Source organism: Alosa pseudoharengus, unplaced genomic scaffold (assembly GCF_046254945.1).
Source record: "Alosa pseudoharengus isolate Yale_2024_CS ecotype anadromous, Long Island Sound unplaced genomic scaffold, YU_APseudo_1.1 YU_APseudo_1.1_scf_5, whole genome shotgun sequence".
NCBI lineage: Eukaryota > Metazoa > Chordata > Actinopteri > Clupeiformes > Clupeidae > Alosa > Alosa pseudoharengus.
This window is the reverse complement of record NW_027468837.1, coordinates 26,958,665-26,979,313: the sequence shown is the minus strand read 5'-3', so window position 1 is coordinate 26,979,313 and position 20,649 is coordinate 26,958,665. Positions and strand designations below refer to the sequence as shown.

Below are 20,649 nucleotides of genomic sequence, written 5' to 3'. Positions count from 1 at the left end.
TTTTTTTGTAAAACATGTGTAGGGTATGTTGAGTAATCATATAAAGCCAAAGGAGAATGAGAGCCCAAGCTTACACAAGCAGCAACGGATGTCAACTCAACACACTGTGAGAGGGGACATCTGAGCAATACATTTGCCAGTCAAATGTTAGGGATTTTGTTTTGTGAAGCAAGATGTGTGTTGTGATACCCCCAAAAGTATCTATACACATTAGCAAATGAAATGATGAATTAATTTATTGTTAACCAAATATATACTTGAAGAGCTTTTGAATTTACTATCACTTTCAGTTCTAATTGAGTATACATATGAGGAAAACTGTATGTTGAGCAATAATTCACTGTGTGGTTGGTGAAATTGTTTTGATGAAGAGTTATTGAAGATCCTTGACCCAACAAAAGAGCAAATTGGAAAATAAACAGTTAATTTCATAGCTACAGTCTGGCATCTTGCGTCCTCCAAGGGGGATATTTAAACACCACAGAGGATGACCGAAACAGACTGGATGGGCCAATAATGATTCACATCGGAACAGTAAACCTTCCTTTAACATTGAATCATGATTTTTTCAATGTGATAATAAAATCTCTAAATGAAATGCCGTCTTTAGCAAAACTACATTGAACATTTACACATTCCATGTCAATAGGGAGACACTTTCATCACATGAAATGTGCAACAGGTCACCTCTAATTTGTTTATGAGCTTAATTATTATACCAATGCAAATGTTCTGTCAAAAGTGAATGTGTTGGGAAACAAATTATGTCTAGTCTTTGTGGAAATCAACAGACAGTGGGAGCTCAAACAGATAATCAATGTTTTTATTTTCAATTTTCAGAGTTTCTAGTCGAACAAAGGAAAAAAGAAAACAAAAATAAAAAAAGAAATATGTTGAAATCTTGTGTACTCATCTTCAAGTTTTTAAAAATAGTATATTTGCAAAACAAAATTTTGAACTGAAAAAGAGAAGAGATTAATAAATGATTTTCTTTTCTTTTTTGTAAAGTAATGTACTCTTTCCTTCTGCATAGCTATTATTGGCATTATTGTTCATGGTGCATACCTTGATCAAATATTTATATAAAAAAAAAAACTTGACAGACTCATGACAAATTATTTTTTCCCCCTCTAAACTAAGGCTTCCTCTGACCAGGCACAGGAGAACATCTGTAGGTCCTGGATTTCATTCATCAGATAAACACTCATGTCCACAAGCTTCAACACTGAAGTAGATTTGCAGGACGTTTACATGTCACAAATACAAACCATGGGAAGGGAGTCACCTCTCTTGCAAGAAACAAAATGCCCATCAATATCCCTCGAGACACTTTTTATTGGTCCACTTGGCAGCGCCATGGAAAACGTAAATTCTGAAGTCGCCAGAAACCGAGAGACAGGTGTTTCACCTGGTTCCGTGGTAGGTGGAAAACTAAAGGCAGCACCCCAGAATACCTCAGAAAGCGTGATGGAGGGCAAGGCCAGCTTGCTGGTATTTAATCAGTTAACCAAGTCTATGTGAACACTAGGCAGAAGAAAACGGCATAAATGCCCTCAGAACTCATGACATCAGCATCTGCTGTTAATTAACTAGTGACTGGTCCTTAATACCGGGTTACAGTTTGCAAAATGCAATGCAACACAATGCAGTACCAGCTTAGGCTGAGAGCTGCCCCATGAATTTGTAAGATTGTTCTAGCTATGTGTCGAGTTAATGCTACCACAAGAGGAGGTCAAAGTTGGTGACAAAAAGCACCCTTGATAGCAGTGGTGGGTTAGTTACTGCAAAGGACTGAAGTGCAGATGTGATTTTCCAAAACTTATGTAAAATTCTCAAAGGAGTACCAGAACTTAACAAATAATGTCACAGGCTCCAATGAGTCAGAGATACGTGGTTGAATCTGACACCAGACAGTTTAAAAGCTCAGACACATCCCCTGCTTTCTTTATAGTCCTGACATACAATAACAAGTAATACAACAAGAACACATGTAAGAAAACAAACCTGTGTGTGTAAGCGTCAACCAGCCCTGAAAGACAAGACACACCAACCGACATTCGTTTTTTTTTTCATAATTGCACATACAGTAAAAACCAGCTTCTTGTATCATTTCCATATCTGGGTTGTGTTTCCCCTAAAGTTCTGTTGTGCTACCACCACACAAATGAGAAGATATAATTGTGAACGCTTTTTTGTTACCGCTCAGTTGTGATGGGTCAGAACACTACAATACCCAAGGGACTCCTAACCCTGTTCCATTAAAACTGAGTATCAAAAACAACTTTTCTTACTCCCCCATCTCACCCTGACTTAATTGTCAATCATACAGTAAACCTGTCTTAATTTGTGGATGCCCTCGAAGTGGGTTCATTTGGGTTTCATTTGGTATCCAAGGCCAATTTGAATGCAGAGCCTGTGGCTAGTAATTCAGGAGTCATATCAAGAGGCAGATATAATTTTCGCTCCAAAGCTAATGAAATCAAGGCAAAACTCAATCATTGTGCTGTGTCCGATGCCTCTATAGATTAGTCTGGAAAATGGCTTTGGCAGATTTGTATCTCCAAAAGCTTTAGTTTATCAATTCAAGATGCTCCAGCATACACACAAAGACAAAGAGATGAAGAATCTAAATGACCCATGAATTAGGCAAGTGGATATTTTATCCTCAGGAATATACACAAAAAGCTAGATGAAGAATGAAATGGAAAGCTAGAAAGAAAGAATAACAGAAAAGAAAGACAAAAGGGGGAAAGCAAGAAAGAATGATAAAACAATGAATGCAACGACATCCAATCAAAGACCAAAACAAAAGATAAAAGAAAGCCATGGGTTTATCACTTTGGAAAGAATTATTTTATGGAGCGATTCATTTGCTTGAATATGCAGCGTACAAGTCCACAAAAATACACTAAATCTGATGGTAAAAGAAAACAAAAGATTTAGGAGTGGAGAAAGAGTCCAATTGTGCACAGTCAAGGCACTTCATTTGGGTATTAAGAACAATATTGAGGCTTTTGGCAAACAAAACAAAACAAAACAAACAAGAATGCAAGAGAAAGAACAACACAACAATGACAAGAGAAATGCAGCAGATGGGGCTTGCCTGGGCTGGACATACTTTCAAGCTCGGATGTTCTCACATCCACCAAAACCAACCAGGCACCTTCTCCGAACGGAGAAACAAACAGGTCCTTTGCTTTAATATGCTGTTACGCAAATTAATTTTCCTGCCCTACTACAATTTGTAATTCTATTCTTAAAGGTTGCTTTTTTTTTTCTTCTTTTTTTCAAATAAGCAATACTTTACAGTTAAATGCTGACTTGGTAGAAAGTAATGATAAAGATCCACGTTTGGTTTAGCGGGGTTTGGGTGGTAGAATTACACCCATATGCATAGCACTAAGTTTTAACAACCATCTACACCCAACCCTAAAATAAAATCAGATTGCTCAGAACAGCCATCTAAGATACATACTTGAATACTGTGGCTGCAATGCGTCAATGGCAAATTTAAGTCTAATTCCCAGTAGGATCTCAAAATAATTAAGGCCTACGAATAGGTGAATTGGATAAAGGCCAAAAAATGCTTGAGAAAGACTGAATTGAAAAGGTGTGACAGGTAGATTTGCATATCTAGGCAAAGTGAAAGGTATAAAACTACCAGAACACACTGAGAGTGGTCTTGGAAAAGGAACTGATTGCGATGGTCCCTATTGGCTGAGGATGATGTCACCACTGGCAAAAAACACTGAGGTTTTCTTTTTTTTTTTTAGACAGATACAACCAGGAAGAGAGGCTATCAAATTGTATGGCTGTTCTTCCTCAACATCAGAAAAAAAAATACAAAAAATATCTATATTTTTTTTAACATAGAGAACATCAAAAGACATTTAGAAAACATATATAGAAAAAAACTAACTATTGAAAAAGAACAACCATCTCTTTTAGGAACAAAGCTTTTTTTTCTTCTTTCCTTTAAAATTTGTCCTCTTTGCTTTTTTTTCCTCTAAAAAAAAAAGGCACGATGATGGAGACTCCAAGCTCCCGAATAAAGGTCTGGTCGTAGGTCACTGTGTCTTTTTCGTTGAGTGTCGTGCTCGGTCAAGTTGCTTGGGTCTCGGGCGCCCGTGGTTCAGCATTAAGGGCGTTTCCTGAAGATAAGATTTCCCAAGGGAAACTAGAGCAGTATTTTGCTTTTCTAACAGGAAGTCTTTAAACAATGTTGCTGCGTGCCAGTTGGCATACATCGATGAGGGTACTGGGTTATTAGGGACTGTGCGTTCCTATTGGAGAGTTGCAGAGTGAAGGTCTGTGGGAGAGATTTGGCATGGGTAACGTTCATACAGTAAGAGAGTCACCAGTCACGTTCAGGGGAAAGAAGTGTCGTGGTGTTGTGGATTAGTGCTATATGAATATAAGGTTCATTTGGAGGAGGGGAAGAAAAGGAGGGGTTGCTTCCTCCAAGTAGGAGTGTGTGTGTGTGTATGTATGTATTTAAATGTGTGCATGTACGCAAGCGTGTGTGTGTGTGTGTGTGTGTGTGTTTGTGTGGGGGAGGGGCTGCAGTGCTCTTTATTAGTGACAACCTGTCCGATTGTTACCGCTTCTGGAACTGAAAGCACCAGGCACAGCATGGGCAGTCTTTGGGGGAGATTTTCTGTGTTTGCGCGGGTGCGGGTGTGGGTGTGGGTGTGTGTGTGTGTGTGTGTGTGTATGTGTTTACATGTGCCCTCAGTGTATGTGTGTATACTGATGTGTCTGTCTGTGTTTGGCTTTGTGTATCCTTAGTGTTGCCTCTATGCATACATGTTTTTTTTTTGTGTGTGTGCAAACCAATGTGTGGGTGGGCAGGCATCATTCAGACGGGTCGGGTGCACAGGTGCGAGTGTTTGATCAGGGTTCACGCAGCTGCTTTAGTTTGGCGTAGACATCGTCCGCATCACTCAGCTCCTCAAACGCGGGCAGCAGGTTCAGCAGTTCTGTGTCCTCTAGGTCGTCAAACCAGGACACCACAGGCACCTTGTCACACACACACACACACACACACACACACACACACACACACACACACACACACACACACACACACACACACACACACACACACACCAGAAAAGTATGTTACCAATCTAACTTAACATCTGAATAGTTTCATGGAAGACTGTTATAACTGTTCAGTGACACAGAGCAGCCGCCCGGTGATGGACCTGCGCGGTGTGAACTCACAGCATTCTCGGGGTGGAAGATGTAAGAGGCGGGGGAGTTGTCCAGGATGAGGATCCTGTTGAGATCCCGGCCCAGGCGGCTCAGGTCCTTAACATAACAGCCCTGGTGGAAGACGCAGGACTCCCGGAAGAGACGGGCCCGGAAGACCCCACACTGGTCCAGCAGATCCGTTACCGGATCTGCATACTGGAGCAGAGACAGACAGAGAGAGAAAGAGAAAGAGAAAGAGAAAGAGAAAAAGAAAGAGAGAGAGAGAGAGAGAGAGAGAGAAAGAAAGAGAGAGCTAAGTATAGAAGTCTAGCTTTCACACAAACTGAATGTTCAAAAACAAAATCTCAGATTAAATCATACACTCTTTTCTTGTTTTCTTTTTCTGGCTATTGCAGAGTATCGCTCTTTGCCGACAAGTCTGGAAGAGTGAGGAAATCTTCCCTTTTCACCTGCTGAAAGACTGTCTGATCACCTAAAGGACTTTGTACTCAGTTGCTCACCCTATCCTTTTTTCTGTTGAGGGTGGTTTGACTTTTATCATGTTGTGTATGCATTTTTTATTAGATTATTTGTAGTTAAATTGAAAATTGAATAAAGTAAGCTATATTTTGTACTGGGATACCATCTCCTGTTCTTCCATTAAAGCAACACCAAAGAGTTTTTTGTACCTTAAAATAATGTTTCCAAAATCGTTTCAGTGGTTCATCAACTCGTAACAGGGTGAACGGCACTTTTTGCATTCGCTTCGCGGCCCTCTATCGGCTATTACCGCACTATGTAAGTTTGCTGCATCGGGTAGCGGATCTGTAGTTCGATGGAATGAGACATGAGAAACTACAAATTTCACTTGCATCTGATGTCGCAATACATCGTACTTTCATAAAATCATGCAACTTATTCTACCTTGTCTGTGGACATTGTTATTTGCAAAGCCGGTGCTGGATAAATAAATAGTGCGTGCGACAGATGAAAAGTTCTTTGGTGTTGCTTTAACACAGGGAGTTCTATTTTTAGGGACTCACAAGTCAGAGACCAGTAGCAGTGCCTAGGTGTGATGTTGAAATGATGCATTCGTTTTGAAATGCAGGGACGACAACAACAACAGTGGCTGTGCTAGAGCTAGACAAAGTTATTCACACAGAAGTATGATCCCTAACAGGTGCAATGAAATTTAGAAACATCACTTTGTGGGGAGTTCTGTTCTGTTCTGACACAGGAAAGCATTTCATCCTCAAGACTGACCAAACACCACACCACTGTACCTTGGCTAGACTGGCAGTGAAAAGGACACACTCAAACATTTCCCCCATTCTCTGCAGAAACTCATCTACGTGAGGTCTCTTCAGAACATAGACCTGAAACACAGGGTTAGGTACATTAGCATCAGAAGATAATCAAGTTCAAAACATAATAACATTTCTTTGACAGACTAAATACACCACTAAAACATGTTCCATGAGCAGACGTACAGTTTGTTCTCATGCACCCGTGATGTTCCTCTAATAAACATTCCTCGCAAACCAGTTCTGGAATCCAGGTGTCGTCATCTGTCCCATGGGGTTGTGTGCAAGAGGCCTGCTCCTGAAACAAGTAATCGAGAATAGGCCGCACTGGTGGAAAACAGCCTATCCTGGATTACTTGAACCAGGCCCAGGCCAAGAGATGAGGGAGAGAGCGAGAGAACATGAAGAGTGATGGCTAAAGAGGTGTGAAGAGCCAACCTGCTTCACCGGATTTCACAGAGATGGAAGAGCTTTCACTGGAGTTTTATCTCAGTCAACTCTACAGTACGCAATAATCTAACGACACAAGTGCAATTACATACTCATAAGCAAGGCAATAATGGCAAGAGGACCATTTTGTAGCTCTGTGCTACATTGTTCTTTGCCGTTCCATACTGGTAACAAAATTCACAAATGCAAAAGGATCAAAACGAATACACTTAATCTACACTACAGTGGTTACATAAGCATTCATTGCCTCATGCTGATTTCCTCTTGAGAGATTGCAGTACTACAACTGTCCAGCAGAGGGCATGTGGCGACCATCCTGTTTTTGAAAGATACATGTTCAGTGACACGAACAGTGCTTCAACACTACCAGCCTCACCTGGTGCGTCGTCCCCTCAATCTCCACAGGTACAATGAAATCAGCATTACTGATTGGCTGGAGAGAGAAAGAAAAGAGTTTTTAAAAATGTATGTCAAAATCACAAGAATACCCCGATGCATTCCCTGTATCTGACAATTATAGATATTCTTTCATCTGTGATAGAAAATAAGTTTATTTAGATAATGGCGATAACAACTTGGGTGGAGAGTTGTGCAGCACTAAAGTCATTTTAAATGAGCATTGGCAGTACATGTAGGTTGTGCCGTTTCATTGATCTGCACAATGATTTGTTTACGTTCAAACAGTCTCCGAGGCCAGCAACAGCCATAGCGGGCACCACACCCGGCAGTATCTGAGATAAACAGAGCTAGCGTGATCACAGCAGAGCAGCAGCTCCCAGGTCCACCCACACACTGCTTCGCACTACAAGCAGGAGCACATCTGCACACTCAGGTATTATATATATATATACCATTATATGGTATGTCAGGACCCACCCAACCAACATTAATCAGAATGTACAAACCCACCACTTGTACTTCAGTGAGACAGGAAAAGCACCATAAAACCTTCAGACACATAAGCTGTAGGTTGGCTAGTTGCAAAACACCTGAGGTGCGTTCAAATTTGGCAAACAGTGGTGAACGTTCGTGGTAAACATGTTTTCTTTGAACAGTTAAATTTTAACGATTTGGTGTTAACATTCCATTGTAACGGTAATTGCATTGTTGCCTTCGTCAAACTCACGTCCAGTTTCACTGTATGCTCGCGGAAAACTGCCTCTTCAGACTGCTTGCGATTGTTTGCAAAGATTCGCCGAAAACTCAAGGCTAACGGAAAACTGTTTGCAAACGTTTGTCTATGTTTGCGAATTTGAACGCACCGATTTACCCGAAAGAGAGGGGCAGCTAGTAGAGTACAGATCCAGGTCTTGTTTGCTTTGCAATGAGAAAAATGCCTCTGCAGGAATGCTGTCATACGACAGGCGCAGATACAGCTACTGATAAAAACGACGGCTCCAAGCATCGTCACTCAAGCAGCAGATGGGATAGATAAGGTTAAAGCTACACTGACACGTTCCACTTCTGTAGTACAAAGAGCTGCTTTGTTTCGTCAAGTGGGAGCCAAAGCCATCTCCCTGGGTGTTCTATATAGACCATGTCGCTTTAGAACTGCAGGTTTGTCTTTACTCCATGACCCCTTTTCTGTTTGCAGCTTGAGCCATGTTATCAAATTACTGTTTAACATCTTACGAAAACGCTTCTGTAACTGCATTATCTGCTTTACAGGTCGCTCGTCTCTATATATCCTAAATCCAAACTGCATCCCTGAAGTAAGTCATGCAGGCATGCCCCTCTCCGCCCAACAGAAGGTTTAGCATACCACAAACTGGAATTTTTGATTCTTATCAAACTGCTGTAGAAATCCAGATTTTAAAAGGTGCAACAGCTGCCCCGAGGGAGACATTAAGCCATTATCCATTTTACTTAACAGACAGGTAACGACACTCACTGAGATCACCATCAGCTACTTTAGATAAGCAATCAGACTACAGCAGAAGGGTGGCCACGGCCAAACTCATTCACTAAATAACTTCTGGTATTTCTCCAGAGGTTAGGCTGATATCTGATAATTCCATGATAAAGTAGCTTTTAACAAGGGCTGTGAAGTGAATCACTGCCTACAGAACCAGAGGGATCTGGATCTGCTGTACTCCATCCAGCCCCAGTTGTGCTCATACTACAAACCTGATCACATTTTAACCTCTGTCCACTCTGACCAGTGTTTCCCTTTTGAGATCTACATAGCCATTACAGTGATGACCACTGATGGCTGACCAATTGATTATGTATTGTCAATTGGCCAGGCACTGCCCTCCTCCCCAAATATCTGCATCGGGAGCTTAAACACTCACGTTGACCTTTCACTAATTACCACCTCCGGCTACCCTGTGCTTTCAGTATGATACCACCATGCCCTTCAGCTCCTTCCCCTGCACTCACTCACCTTGAAGGAGCTGTGCACCAGAGTCTCGTCCAGGTCGATGACCACGCAGATCTTGCCCTGGTCCTGAGGGGTCACCTCGGGTAGCAAGCAGGTCCCTGGGATCTGTGGAAGGTGGAGGGGTGGGGTGGGGTGGGAGTGGCAAGGAGGTGGAGCAGGGGGAATGGGGGTAGGGGTGGGGTGGCACAGAAATATGACAGTCAGTTTCCTGCATCTCAACTGTCACACCACCCACCAAACTGGACTACACTAATCCAGAACTGTTTTTATCACATACTTCTTTGCAAGGCCTTCTACACTAATATTACAATTATGTCGCTCTATAGGGTCCAAATAGTTTGTATGAAATAGAAAGGTAGGATGTGTACAGGAGATACTTAAGGTTTGGTACATAAATATTAATAAAATATTAATACATTCAGACTCTCACATTTATCCTTCTTATTAAAGTGTGTCAATCCAAGGTGTATTAATCCATCCTCTAACACTAAAATAAACAAAAAATAGTTTCAGAACCAATTCATTACTACATTTACGTCACATTTACGTTTTGCGGGAAACCCGAAAGGGACCAAGACACTAAAAATATATAATGTTCCAATGAAGCCAGCAGGAGGTGCTGTTTGCCGAAAATATGCTGACTGCTTTCAGGGCCCCAGACGTAAGATGTCAGGTCCCTTCAGCACATGTCTAGGCTCCATCAATCGGAATGATCAGGACACAAACTGATCCTAGATCTAAGGACTAGGGCAATCCATTGGCTGACTAGACCTGAATTGGAGCTTATTAAAAAATGTTCATGTCAACTGCAGCCATGAAATAATTACACAATTTGATTCAGAACTGACATGCCAGAGGCTAAATTCCAAATAAACAAACAACTTTAACAGATCATAAATAAAAGAGGAGGCATTTGAGAGTTGTGGTCAAGGCACATTCTAGTATCAAGAGTATGTGAAGACAATAAATTCTAAAGTAACAAGTTGAGTAGAATAGGGCATGCATACTTTAAAAAAAAACAAGAAGCTATTAGCTATAAGGTTGTTTAGTGCTAACAGAAAAGAAAAAAAGAACAAGGCATTAGCTAGCCTATATCTCATCCACTTGGAGCCTGGCAGAAGTTCATACACGTTTAAAGTCAGTGATCTGGGCCTTTACGTACTTGGTGATACTGGTAGCGAAGAGTTTGGAGCAGATCATACTAAACAAAGAGACGAAAAGACAGTTAATGACATTTCTCCCGCCCATATCCCCAATCTGGTGTAGACGCCCACCCCAAAACTGAGTCCTACGCCACACACACACATCTTACAGATGAACAAGGTCCAAAGTTTCACACAGAGGCTTGTACAGCACTCCATGAAGACCGAAGTCATGAACAATCAAACGAACACACACACACACCCACACACACACCCCTCTACCCTACAGGCTGTACTCACACTGAAGTAGTGACAGGAGAGTGACCTGGAGTCATATTGAAAGTAAATCTCAAAAAGTCCCTCCAGCTGGCACATACCAAGCACAGCATAGCAGATGCAAATTTATGGGAATATGTTTTTGCTTTAAGGGACGTTACCACCAAGCAATTCCTTTGGGTCCCCTTATAGGATTCAGGGTGCAGAAAGCGAAGCACCACAAGACTTTGAACTCGCAAGATGTTCAACTTGGTTTAAAAAAAAAAACATTTTTTTTTTTTCACATCTCTTACATAACACCATAAGTAATAAGCCCATGTAATAAGAATAGTTTCTAAATAATCTCTAAGGGGGTGTATTACACAATGTCCTACAAGGAGTTGAGTCTAGCTAGGTCTCTACTCACAAACTACTGAGTTACTCTGAATCCCTACAGATCATGTCTTACCACAACCCATCTGAAAACTTTGGAGGGGGAAGGAGTAGAAAAAATAAAAACAAAACAAAAAAACATTGATGTTTCAAACATAGGACCTCAGAAAGAAATCTAGCTGCTTTGCAATCAGGGGACATCTGATGGCATACTTTATTTTAATACTTCCAAGACATTTTTATTGCTAGTCCAGGGTTATAATAATATATTTCAATTATTCATGTCAAATCAGATATAACAGCACCGCCTCAGCTTCCTCTCAGTGTAAAAGCACAGTGTTGTGAATGTTTCATAAGCTTGTCCTGTCGTGCGTTCTTCTGCGCCCAGTGAATTTACACAAACGAACAGCGGGGAGTCCGGGCTGGATAGCTAGTCCAATTAACAAGGACAGTGATCTGGCTCCAGGGCAGACTGCTCATAGGCCTACTAACCCAAAAAAGCACCCGTGCCTGTGCACGGCTCTCATTAGCAGGTGTGATGAGAAACTGCCTGCGTGGTCAGTGTTTTTGGCTGCAGTGCGAGTGTGAGTGCTGTTTGGCATCTAGTGCGCCAGCACCATGGAGTGAGTGAGAACACTTGAAAGTGTTCTGGGTTCCAAATGGAGATAGAGCCAAAACAAAGGCCAGGAAGATGAGTTTCTTTGCACTTCCTATTTAAAGTTCTGGAATCCTAAAAGGAGAACACTATTAACCCATCAGAGAACTTCTTTGAGCATTCCAATGATGCATTATAATCTTATATTCTTGCTTATTCACATTTCTGCCTGGGGCACTGAAAATCTGGTACATACAGCCCATCTTGACACTGATTGGGAAAATGAGGAGGTGTCAGGGGTGTTACCTTGGCGATCGTCCCATTGTCCTCAGGAGGCAGCAAAGTATCCTGGGAAGGGGGAGGAGACTGGGGGACATCCTGTGCTCGGAGGCAACAGAAGAGCGCTTTGAAGATATTCCGGCTCCGAGGCTTCTTGGGGGAAGATTTGCTCACCTGGCCTGTAGAATCAAGAGCACATGCAGAACAATCAGGTACAAAGGTAGGTACACACACACGGTACTATACGACACTTTTAGGACCACACGTAACAGCCATCCAACACACACACACACAAGACTATCACACAACCTGCAGTTTAAACTTGCAAACACTGTGATTGCATATGCACTCATTTCCTATGGGATAGACACTAGTCAGCCAACGGCTACTTCCAGTGCTGTCACTCACAGATCCAACACACACACACACACACACACAGGATTGTTTAATTGAAAACACAAATTGGTCACCACTTAAAGGATGAAAACTGCTACAAGCTCCTTCCACCCCTCCCACTTAAAAACTTAAAAAGTTTAACCAAACTAGTTCAGAGCATACCACCTAGTCATCAAATCATAATTTCCTCCAGGCTTGCTAAATAAAATAAGCAGATAGAACGCTAAAAAATGCAAATGAAAAACTAAATGAAGCATGTTGTTGCAACTGCAGCCAGCTCTATACATTCAAATGTGACTTCAGCGAACCGCCACCAACCACCCATGCTGTCAGCATGGGAGGAATTCATCAGGCTTCTGCAGCCTCCCCCCTGTGTCTTCATTTACCATCACAGGCCAACAACATGAGAGCAAGGGGGAAAATGGAGACATGTCCACAGGATCTATTTCTGTGTGTGCCTGTCGGTCTTTCCTGTCAAACAGATAGCTGTGCTATTCTAGGGATTGAGTGGTTTTAAAGGGAATCTGCAGAGTGGCTTCTCAAAGCACATCTCTCTTCTGGCATTTATTTATGTATTTATTTAATTATTTTGCCGCCGATTGAAATACTGAAAAAGCCTAGCCTACCTACAGCACCTAGAAGCTGACATGTCTGAGAGAACAGGTGACATTTGATCACAGGTTTAAAAAACTACACTAACTAAATGAAAATAACGACAACCTGAAATGGAAACTCAGAGTGAAGGCAGCTTTTTCACAGGGGAAGACCTCAATAGATGTGTTTTTTCCACATGAATTTACTAGTTTAATTCAGCTTCTAAGATAAAATGACAACATGTAAAACTGTGTGCAAATGCCTGATTGTTTTTCTAAAATGTTTGGAATGAGTTTGGGTTTATACTTCTATTTCCTGTGGAAGAGGTGGAGTCACCTGTCAATCAAATGTCACAGTTATGGAACAAAAAAGCTCAAGAAGCTTACTATTAGCCCTTTTCCACTGACAGAGAACTGGCTCTGTTCCCCAACATTTGAACCGGTCGGATCATTTCGACCAAACAAAATACGGTTCGGAGCTTGAACCAGAAAATAGTTGTTTTTTCCTGCGAACGGAGTGGGTGTGTCACTTTACCGTTCAGAGGGGAGAAGGCTTAAACCATGTGTTTTCCCTCCTTATCAACTGTTGCCATGAGTAAACAAAACTAGTCAACTAGCACTAGTCTGCAAATGTTAAATAGCATTAACACAACAACTGGACAACTGTCATATCATCCTCTCATTCATGCATATCATTAACTTTTGTTTTGCATGCAACACCCATTGTTAATGACGCACAATTAGTTTGTTTCAAAACTGGTGGAAATACGGGCTGGTTCACTAGATAGTACCAAGGTTCAAATAATTCTGAACGGAACCGGTTCGCTGTCGGTGGAAAAACGTCTTATATGGGGCATATGTGTGATATTTTAAAATGTTACGAATAACAACCGCACAATAAGTGACAAAGAGCCTTATCCCTTTGTTTGTTTGTTTATTTGACATTTTCTTGCTGGAAGGATTGAAGCCTGTGAGGCTACAGCAGGTTTTGTTTCACAGTCTCTCTTTTCATCTATTAGTTAGGTAATCTTGCTTGAGTTTCTTTTTATATTAATTTTTTTCCCACAGAAAAATTCAGCCTAAAATCTCAAGTAGTTCTGGGGATGTGTCTGATAACAATTTAATAATGTTTATCTAATAAATTGCATCCATTTTTTAAAAGCCCTGACACAACACTGTAAAGCCAAGTCTACTACATTTTTGTGAGATTAAAATGTAATAATAGATGTGAGAAGACAGATTTGAACAGACAACATAATTCTGTTGCCAGACAGACACCCACACAGACAGTAAATAAACCAAAAGAGTAGTTAATTAAATATCAGCACAAAAAACAATGCAGCCTTGGATGTCATAACAAAGGAACTTGGGAAAGAGCTGTAAGTCAAGGCATTCAATAATTCCCAAACCAAACAAAATCTCCCATTTCACATAAAGAAAAAGGTTACTTCAACACCTGCAATATGAAAACATGAAAGAGAGAGAAAAAAACAAAAACAAAAAGGATGCACAGATGGTCTTCTATCTTAGCACCCTGATATGAAACCATTACTGCCCTCACATAAGCCTTCCTCTCCTTTTGGGATTCCACAATAGGTGACGCTGCACAAACAAAGTAACATACCTTTTTTTCATACACGCATAATAAGCAGTTGTGAGATACGCGTGGGTACCTCCTCTAAGACTGAACATCTGCATCTGATAACCTCAAACATACCAATGTGGGTCTATGCTTATTTAATGTTTACAAATGCTGACTCCCATTGAGGAGGGAGGAGAAAGGAGCTCGACAGGAGTCTGGATCACTAAATCTCTCTCATACATTCAGATTAATTGCCACTGTGCAATAAGATTAAAAGATTATGGGCTAAACTGGATGGTCGAAATCCCAGTGGCCCAAAGATGTGATTTCAATCAGAAGCCACACAACAATGGATCAGGACCAAAGTGGAGAGAGGAGACTGGGGTCCTCTCTTATATCAATGTGAACGGGCACATTTCAGATGTGGGCTTAAGCGACTGCATAACCCCGCGCTGCAGCAGGCGTGTGGGTGCGGTAACCAACGGCTTCCCCCCCCCCCCCCATCTTCGTCTTTTCTGTCACAGCTACACTAGAGGAGGATCTCTACTTTGAGCTCCGGAGTCAGTGAAAAAACAACAACAACAACAAGTACTTCTGCCTGATATCGAAAGGGAAAGGAACATTTTACTATAAGCAATTCTGGCAAGAAACAACTACTTAATAAAAGCTTATGAAAAAAGATGCATCAGCACCCTACAATTACTATATTAAAGCTTAACAGAGTCCAGGGAGAAGGTGGAATAGCAACAGTAAAGCATGTTTAGGTAGAGCACTGACGATTTAACATGCTTATAGATTATTTTAATGTGCTCATTTCATTTAGATTTTAGTAAGGGGCTTATAAAATGATAGATCATTAACGTTGTAACATTGCTGTACAGAGTTATCCAAATCGATTGTGGATATCTACGAAACACACACACGACAAATCATTCTGCCATGTGTATGGCAAATGTCCACCCAAATAAAACCCTACTACCCTCAACCTTCTGTTAAGGATTCACACTATTTGATGACACCATTATTTCTCCTAAGTGATGTGGTAATTAAAACCACCCCAGCGCGAAGTGAGGAGGTGTGAATGTGAACACAGCAAAGGTGTTGGAAAGGCGACCACAGGTCACACTTTCTCATCACACTCCGACTGGGGCCTTTTAGCTGGCGTCGGTCACACCCTCCAAACTACCACTGACTGACCAATCGGCACCAGCAGCTGGTGGTGACTTCATAAAGGAGGCATGGGAAGTTGATCCATTTCATTTTCATCAAGAGTGAAAGGAGACACCTCCTCAATGACACCTGAAAAGGCCAAATGATGATGCCAAGTTTTAGCCACTTATAGCAGTTAAAAGGTGAGGTCCATGATACTAATCCACTACACTTAGTGCGATAAACAATTCCAGCCCATCAACACATAGCTTCAAAAGCTAGAAAGGAAGAGGTGTAATTTTATTGGCTGTAGAGCTCAAATATCAACAACCTTTTGCCAGAAATGCAGACTTCATCTTTAAAACCTCTCCCAGCATGAGAACCTGTGCTTGCGTTGCTACAGAGCTCCATGAAAACATACTCAGAACCTGATCAGGCAGATACTTACAGAGTTACATGACATACTGTAAGGAAGTCATGCAAATACATCATAGCCTTTGAGACAATCATACACTGCATAGGCTTCTTTGAAGGCCTGTCTAAAAATGTTCTGTAGATAACTGGGAAAGTCCATTTATGTACACCATTGGCTTGAAAATCAGACACATATTTTTATGAGAGTGTCCCAGATTCTTTCAGGATTACATTGGTTTTGTGAATAGTTTGCAGACCCACTACAGAAAAACTAATCTTTCTACATTGTTATCAGACAATATCTTGCCACAGACTGTTATATTTCAACAAATATGCAACAGGAAACAGCCAACTCTGAAGACATTTCCTTTTATGAGGCTATAATAAATGTTTGTTTTCTTATTCTCTTTAAGAGGACATGCACGACTGCTTATGCATTCATCATGTGTACACACAAACAAGCCTCAGTATGCTGCTGTTATAGTGCAAAATAAAAGACATGCATAGTAACAGTCCTTATAAAATCATTCAGATGTATTGTAGCATGTTTCTGCATGGTAAGAAAGGGGGAAAAATTAAATCCCATGGAAGATAAGAGAACAAAAAAGAAAGAACAAAAAACAGCAGCAGTTTATCATCAGATAAACATTGTGGCTATGGAAGACTGAAAAAAAGTGATACCACATATCTGGAATAGGATCAGAAGAAGAATACTATACGTGATCAAAGCAGGTGCAGAAACGTCTAAATGACATGGTGCTGCTCGAGCACACTGACGACATCTATAAAATGACTACAATCAAATGTGTCCGGCAAACAACAGCGCTCGGTACAGCAGCCCTCCAGAGGTGTTTTTTCTCATCAAACAAACACTCTGGATGTCTGATTAGCGACTCACTAGTCAGCATCAAAGGCACTGTTATGTCATGTTATGTTTGTTTCCTTTCCGGCTAATTCAGCAACGCCCTGAAAGACACACAGGCAGAGTCCGGCCAGTCTCTCTCTCACAGCTGGCAGGGTCTGTGGAGGTGTTTTTTTCTGTTTCAGCTTCACAGGCGCACAGCAGCTCTGACTAATGTTATTATGAGGGAGAGAACTGTATGTCTCCAGTCAAAACAGAATGATGACATTCAGTCAGCTGTTTCTGTGATCACCACAGATACAACCAGCAAACATACCTAACGTCTGTGATACGCTATTCTTTAGATCTGAAATGTTCCAAATGATACACTTCTTGAATTACTGGGCTACTAAGGTAAGGTGTGCTAATCTAATCACAATGTGTACCAATCTAATCAAATGTAGCTTAATACAAGTGGCTCACTAATCAAGCTCAGGCCAGCAAAGTCTATCTCACTGCCTTCATCTGCTCTTTGCCATTACGGAGTGCACAAGGCAGTGCGAGAATGTGCAGAATGCCTTGCTAAGTAGAGCTCAGCAGGTCACAGGAGTCTCAGGCACAGGCCCCTCTTAAAAACAACATTCAACTTAAGGACTCTTACATATTTGTACTACATGACAGAAAGTCTTCATACTGTGAGCACAGCATTCACTTCATATTTCACTGTGTGTTTTATGTCAGCTTTTAACAGCCAAGAATGCACTGAAATGTAAATGGAACAGAGCAGATTGTTTTAAATACAATACCCATAATGGGAAGAGCTACCGATACAGTCTTTGATCCAGTGATCCTAAACATGAAAGAAAGCTAAAGAGATGCAAGATTAGCCTTAGCCTAAACTTCTACTCTATGCCAGCTGCAGGTTCAATCAAAAGACTTGGACTGTTTCATGATCATACAGAAGAGGTCCACAGGATTGCAACATTTCCATAGTAGGAGGGGAGGCAGTGGCCTCAAGTGCTAACGATACATCATAGGTCCATCATTTCGAGACAGCTGTGAATGCAAAAAGGTATGACTGCAAGGAGGGGGTTGCAAGAAACACACCTCCACCTTTGAAAATTGGTAGCTTGTTGTGCCTTTCTGCAGGCATGCTACTGACTTCTGATATCTAACGTTTCTTTAAAGCATCACTACATAAAAACGAATAACAAGATGCAAAGGACAAATAATGGTGAGGCAATCATTTAAGCGATAAAAAAACAACAGTGCATGTCACAGTACCATGGAATAAGACTCTTAAGATATAGTTTTAAAACTGCAGTAGGTCTACCTGGTATTCAGCTTGTTGCCTGGTGTGAAATACAATGGAATTCAAGTATAACTAAGTTAATCATTAACAGATGCTTTCTTGTATTTTTACTTCTTGTTTATCCATACTAAACACTTAACATTATCACCCCAACAAAACACCAACCACTGACCGGCAGCACCTGTCCCACACCAGAACAGAAATAGCTGAAATTCTGTACGGGATGTTGTAAACCATTACTGATACATCAGGGCGGCTTGGCTATAACCATAATGAACCCAACGCAACCCAACCCCTACTTATATACTCTCCATGCGGTTTATATAACCCCTACTACACACCATCATGAGAATGTGCTACAATTATGATCTAGGCTACATAAGCTTTCAAAATATTTTATTTGTTTTTCGATGTAGCATATTTAATAAAAGTATTCAGGTGCATGTGGCTATAAAATTAACTAAATAACGTTAGTTAGTTGCAAAAGACCATTTACTCATATGCACATGAAACTTAATAGCCCCGAATAGAATATAAACTGAATAGCCTAACTGGGCAGTGCAACAATTTAACATTACATATTGACAGACTTACTAACTCTTAACTCAGCCAAAACAAGTCACATCAACAAATGTGCCAAATGTGTATTTTTAAAATGGGCAACGCAATTTGTACAACAGCAAAGCCTTCTCTTACTCGCCTGATTTTCAAATACAGATTGAAAGTATTGCGTCTGATAAGATGCGTAGCAAAATCAGCCATCACAGCTGAATCACGTTAGCTGTGAGTTAACAACATGTTCGTTTCTGCGCGCGCTAGCTATGCTTTTGTTGAAAAATATGTTATTTGAATGTTCAATTTAAAAATTCAGAACAAAACCTACAAGTATTTTACCTCATGGGTAACTGTAAATGCGACTACATAATATTTCCATAATATAAGTAGTATAGCGAATAAACTACGGTTTTAAAAACAACACAACTTAGCCACCCTTGGTTGACGTTGAGTAAATGAACTAGTGCGAGTTAGCTCGCTAGCCATAGCTTACGCGTCTCCGAATCGGCTTCGGTAAACAAGATTAAACAGAGAAAGTAATCCGAACGAACACAACTGGCGTAGAAACTCACCTGTCTTGGACGGTAGCTGAGTATCTTCTTTTTGCACTTGAGTGATGATAGAACTTTCCATCTAACAAATGCGCAGCCCCTCTAAATCCAATCCGTTCCCCCCAGTCACAGGCACTTTCAACATTCAGCTAGCTAGCTGTTAGCTCTCGCGCTTGAGGCAAGCCGTTGTGGTCTTCTCTTTCGCTATAATCCAAAAAGCAAATTGTTTTTCTTCGCTTCCTCCAAGTTGCAACGGACGAAACGTATTCACTAGCTGTTTTTGTTGCTTAATACTGGCTACCTTTTCCGCCACATATATGTAACAGGATGTAAAAAAAGTAATTGAACGGTAGCTCCACTTGCTAGTGACACTGTGAAAGACCTCGCTATTGCTCCAACATGGAGAATCCAGGCGAAAAAAGCAAAACAACCGAGGAAATGGGACAAGAGCGGTTTCAAGTTCCCCCTACTACTGATAAACAACCTCTCAAAACGGAATCCGATGCCGGAAAACGGTTAACTAATCGAACAAACGAGTGCAGGTTATGTTTAGAATGCAAATATACAGTACTGAAGACTTGAAATAATTACATTTTCGATATATTTGGCTTTGTTTTCCTCCCACGATTTTCGGGTGCCTTGAAACCGTCGCGGTCTCGGATTGGATCGTGTGGAAGTGGGAGTAGCAGAGGCATTCTTTTCTACTCGCTCCATCCTGAACACATTCCAGTGTAAGCTTAGCCTACAGTCGCAGGTAGTGTAGACAAGTCTCAGGAAATACATTTGTAACAACAACTATTTTACAGCAAAGAAACAATATTGTCTTGTGACATGTTGAAATGGTGTGAGTAGGCCTACTACTCAATTGAGGTTGAAAACACGTGATTTCAATGGCACACCTACAAGATGATGGCCTATATTTTGTTCAACACTTGCGACGAGGTAAACTGTAAACATTTCGTGACGTATGCGTTTTGTAGGCTATCGATGGAAAAAGCACCATATTGCATCTGCAGCAGAGAAGAACAAAAGAATAAATTATTGTCCTGCATGGGTAAATGTAGGCTATCTCTGCGCACATGTACTTCAACTTTACAATATTTAGAAATTATGAAAATGCGATATAAGTGCACAATAGCCTAAATATAATTGTAAAACAAAAAAATAATAAATTCAGCTCTATTGAAAAATCATGTTAGTAAGCTTACTGATTAGGACACTCCTAATATTTTTAAAACTGCATTGCAAAATGTCAGCAC

General features: G+C 40.9%; 1 protein-coding gene across 2 annotated transcripts; it reads right to left on the bottom strand.

Moving 5' to 3' along the window:
- Window positions 1-805: 805 nt before the first annotated feature.
- Window positions 806-20,011, bottom strand: ctdsp2 (CTD (carboxy-terminal domain, RNA polymerase II, polypeptide A) small phosphatase 2). 2 transcript variants are annotated; one of them, XM_076268299.1, is made up of 8 exons: window positions 19,412-20,011; window positions 12,025-12,176; window positions 10,496-10,534; window positions 9,337-9,438; window positions 7,327-7,383; window positions 6,480-6,572; window positions 5,227-5,412; window positions 806-5,019 (listed from the first exon to the last, which is right to left on the bottom strand). In XM_076268299.1, exons 1-8 carry the CDS (start codon window positions 19,470-19,472, stop codon window positions 4,894-4,896), a joined length of 816 nt encoding a protein of 271 aa, XP_076124414.1. In that variant the 5' UTR covers window positions 19,473-20,011; the 3' UTR covers window positions 806-4,893. The 2 variants fall into 2 exon arrangements, with proteins under 2 accessions (XP_076124414.1, XP_076124415.1); XM_076268300.1 differs by lacking the exon at window positions 10,496-10,534 and having other exon boundaries at window positions 19,412-20,008.
- Between the last annotated feature and the right edge of the window lie 638 nt (window positions 20,012-20,649).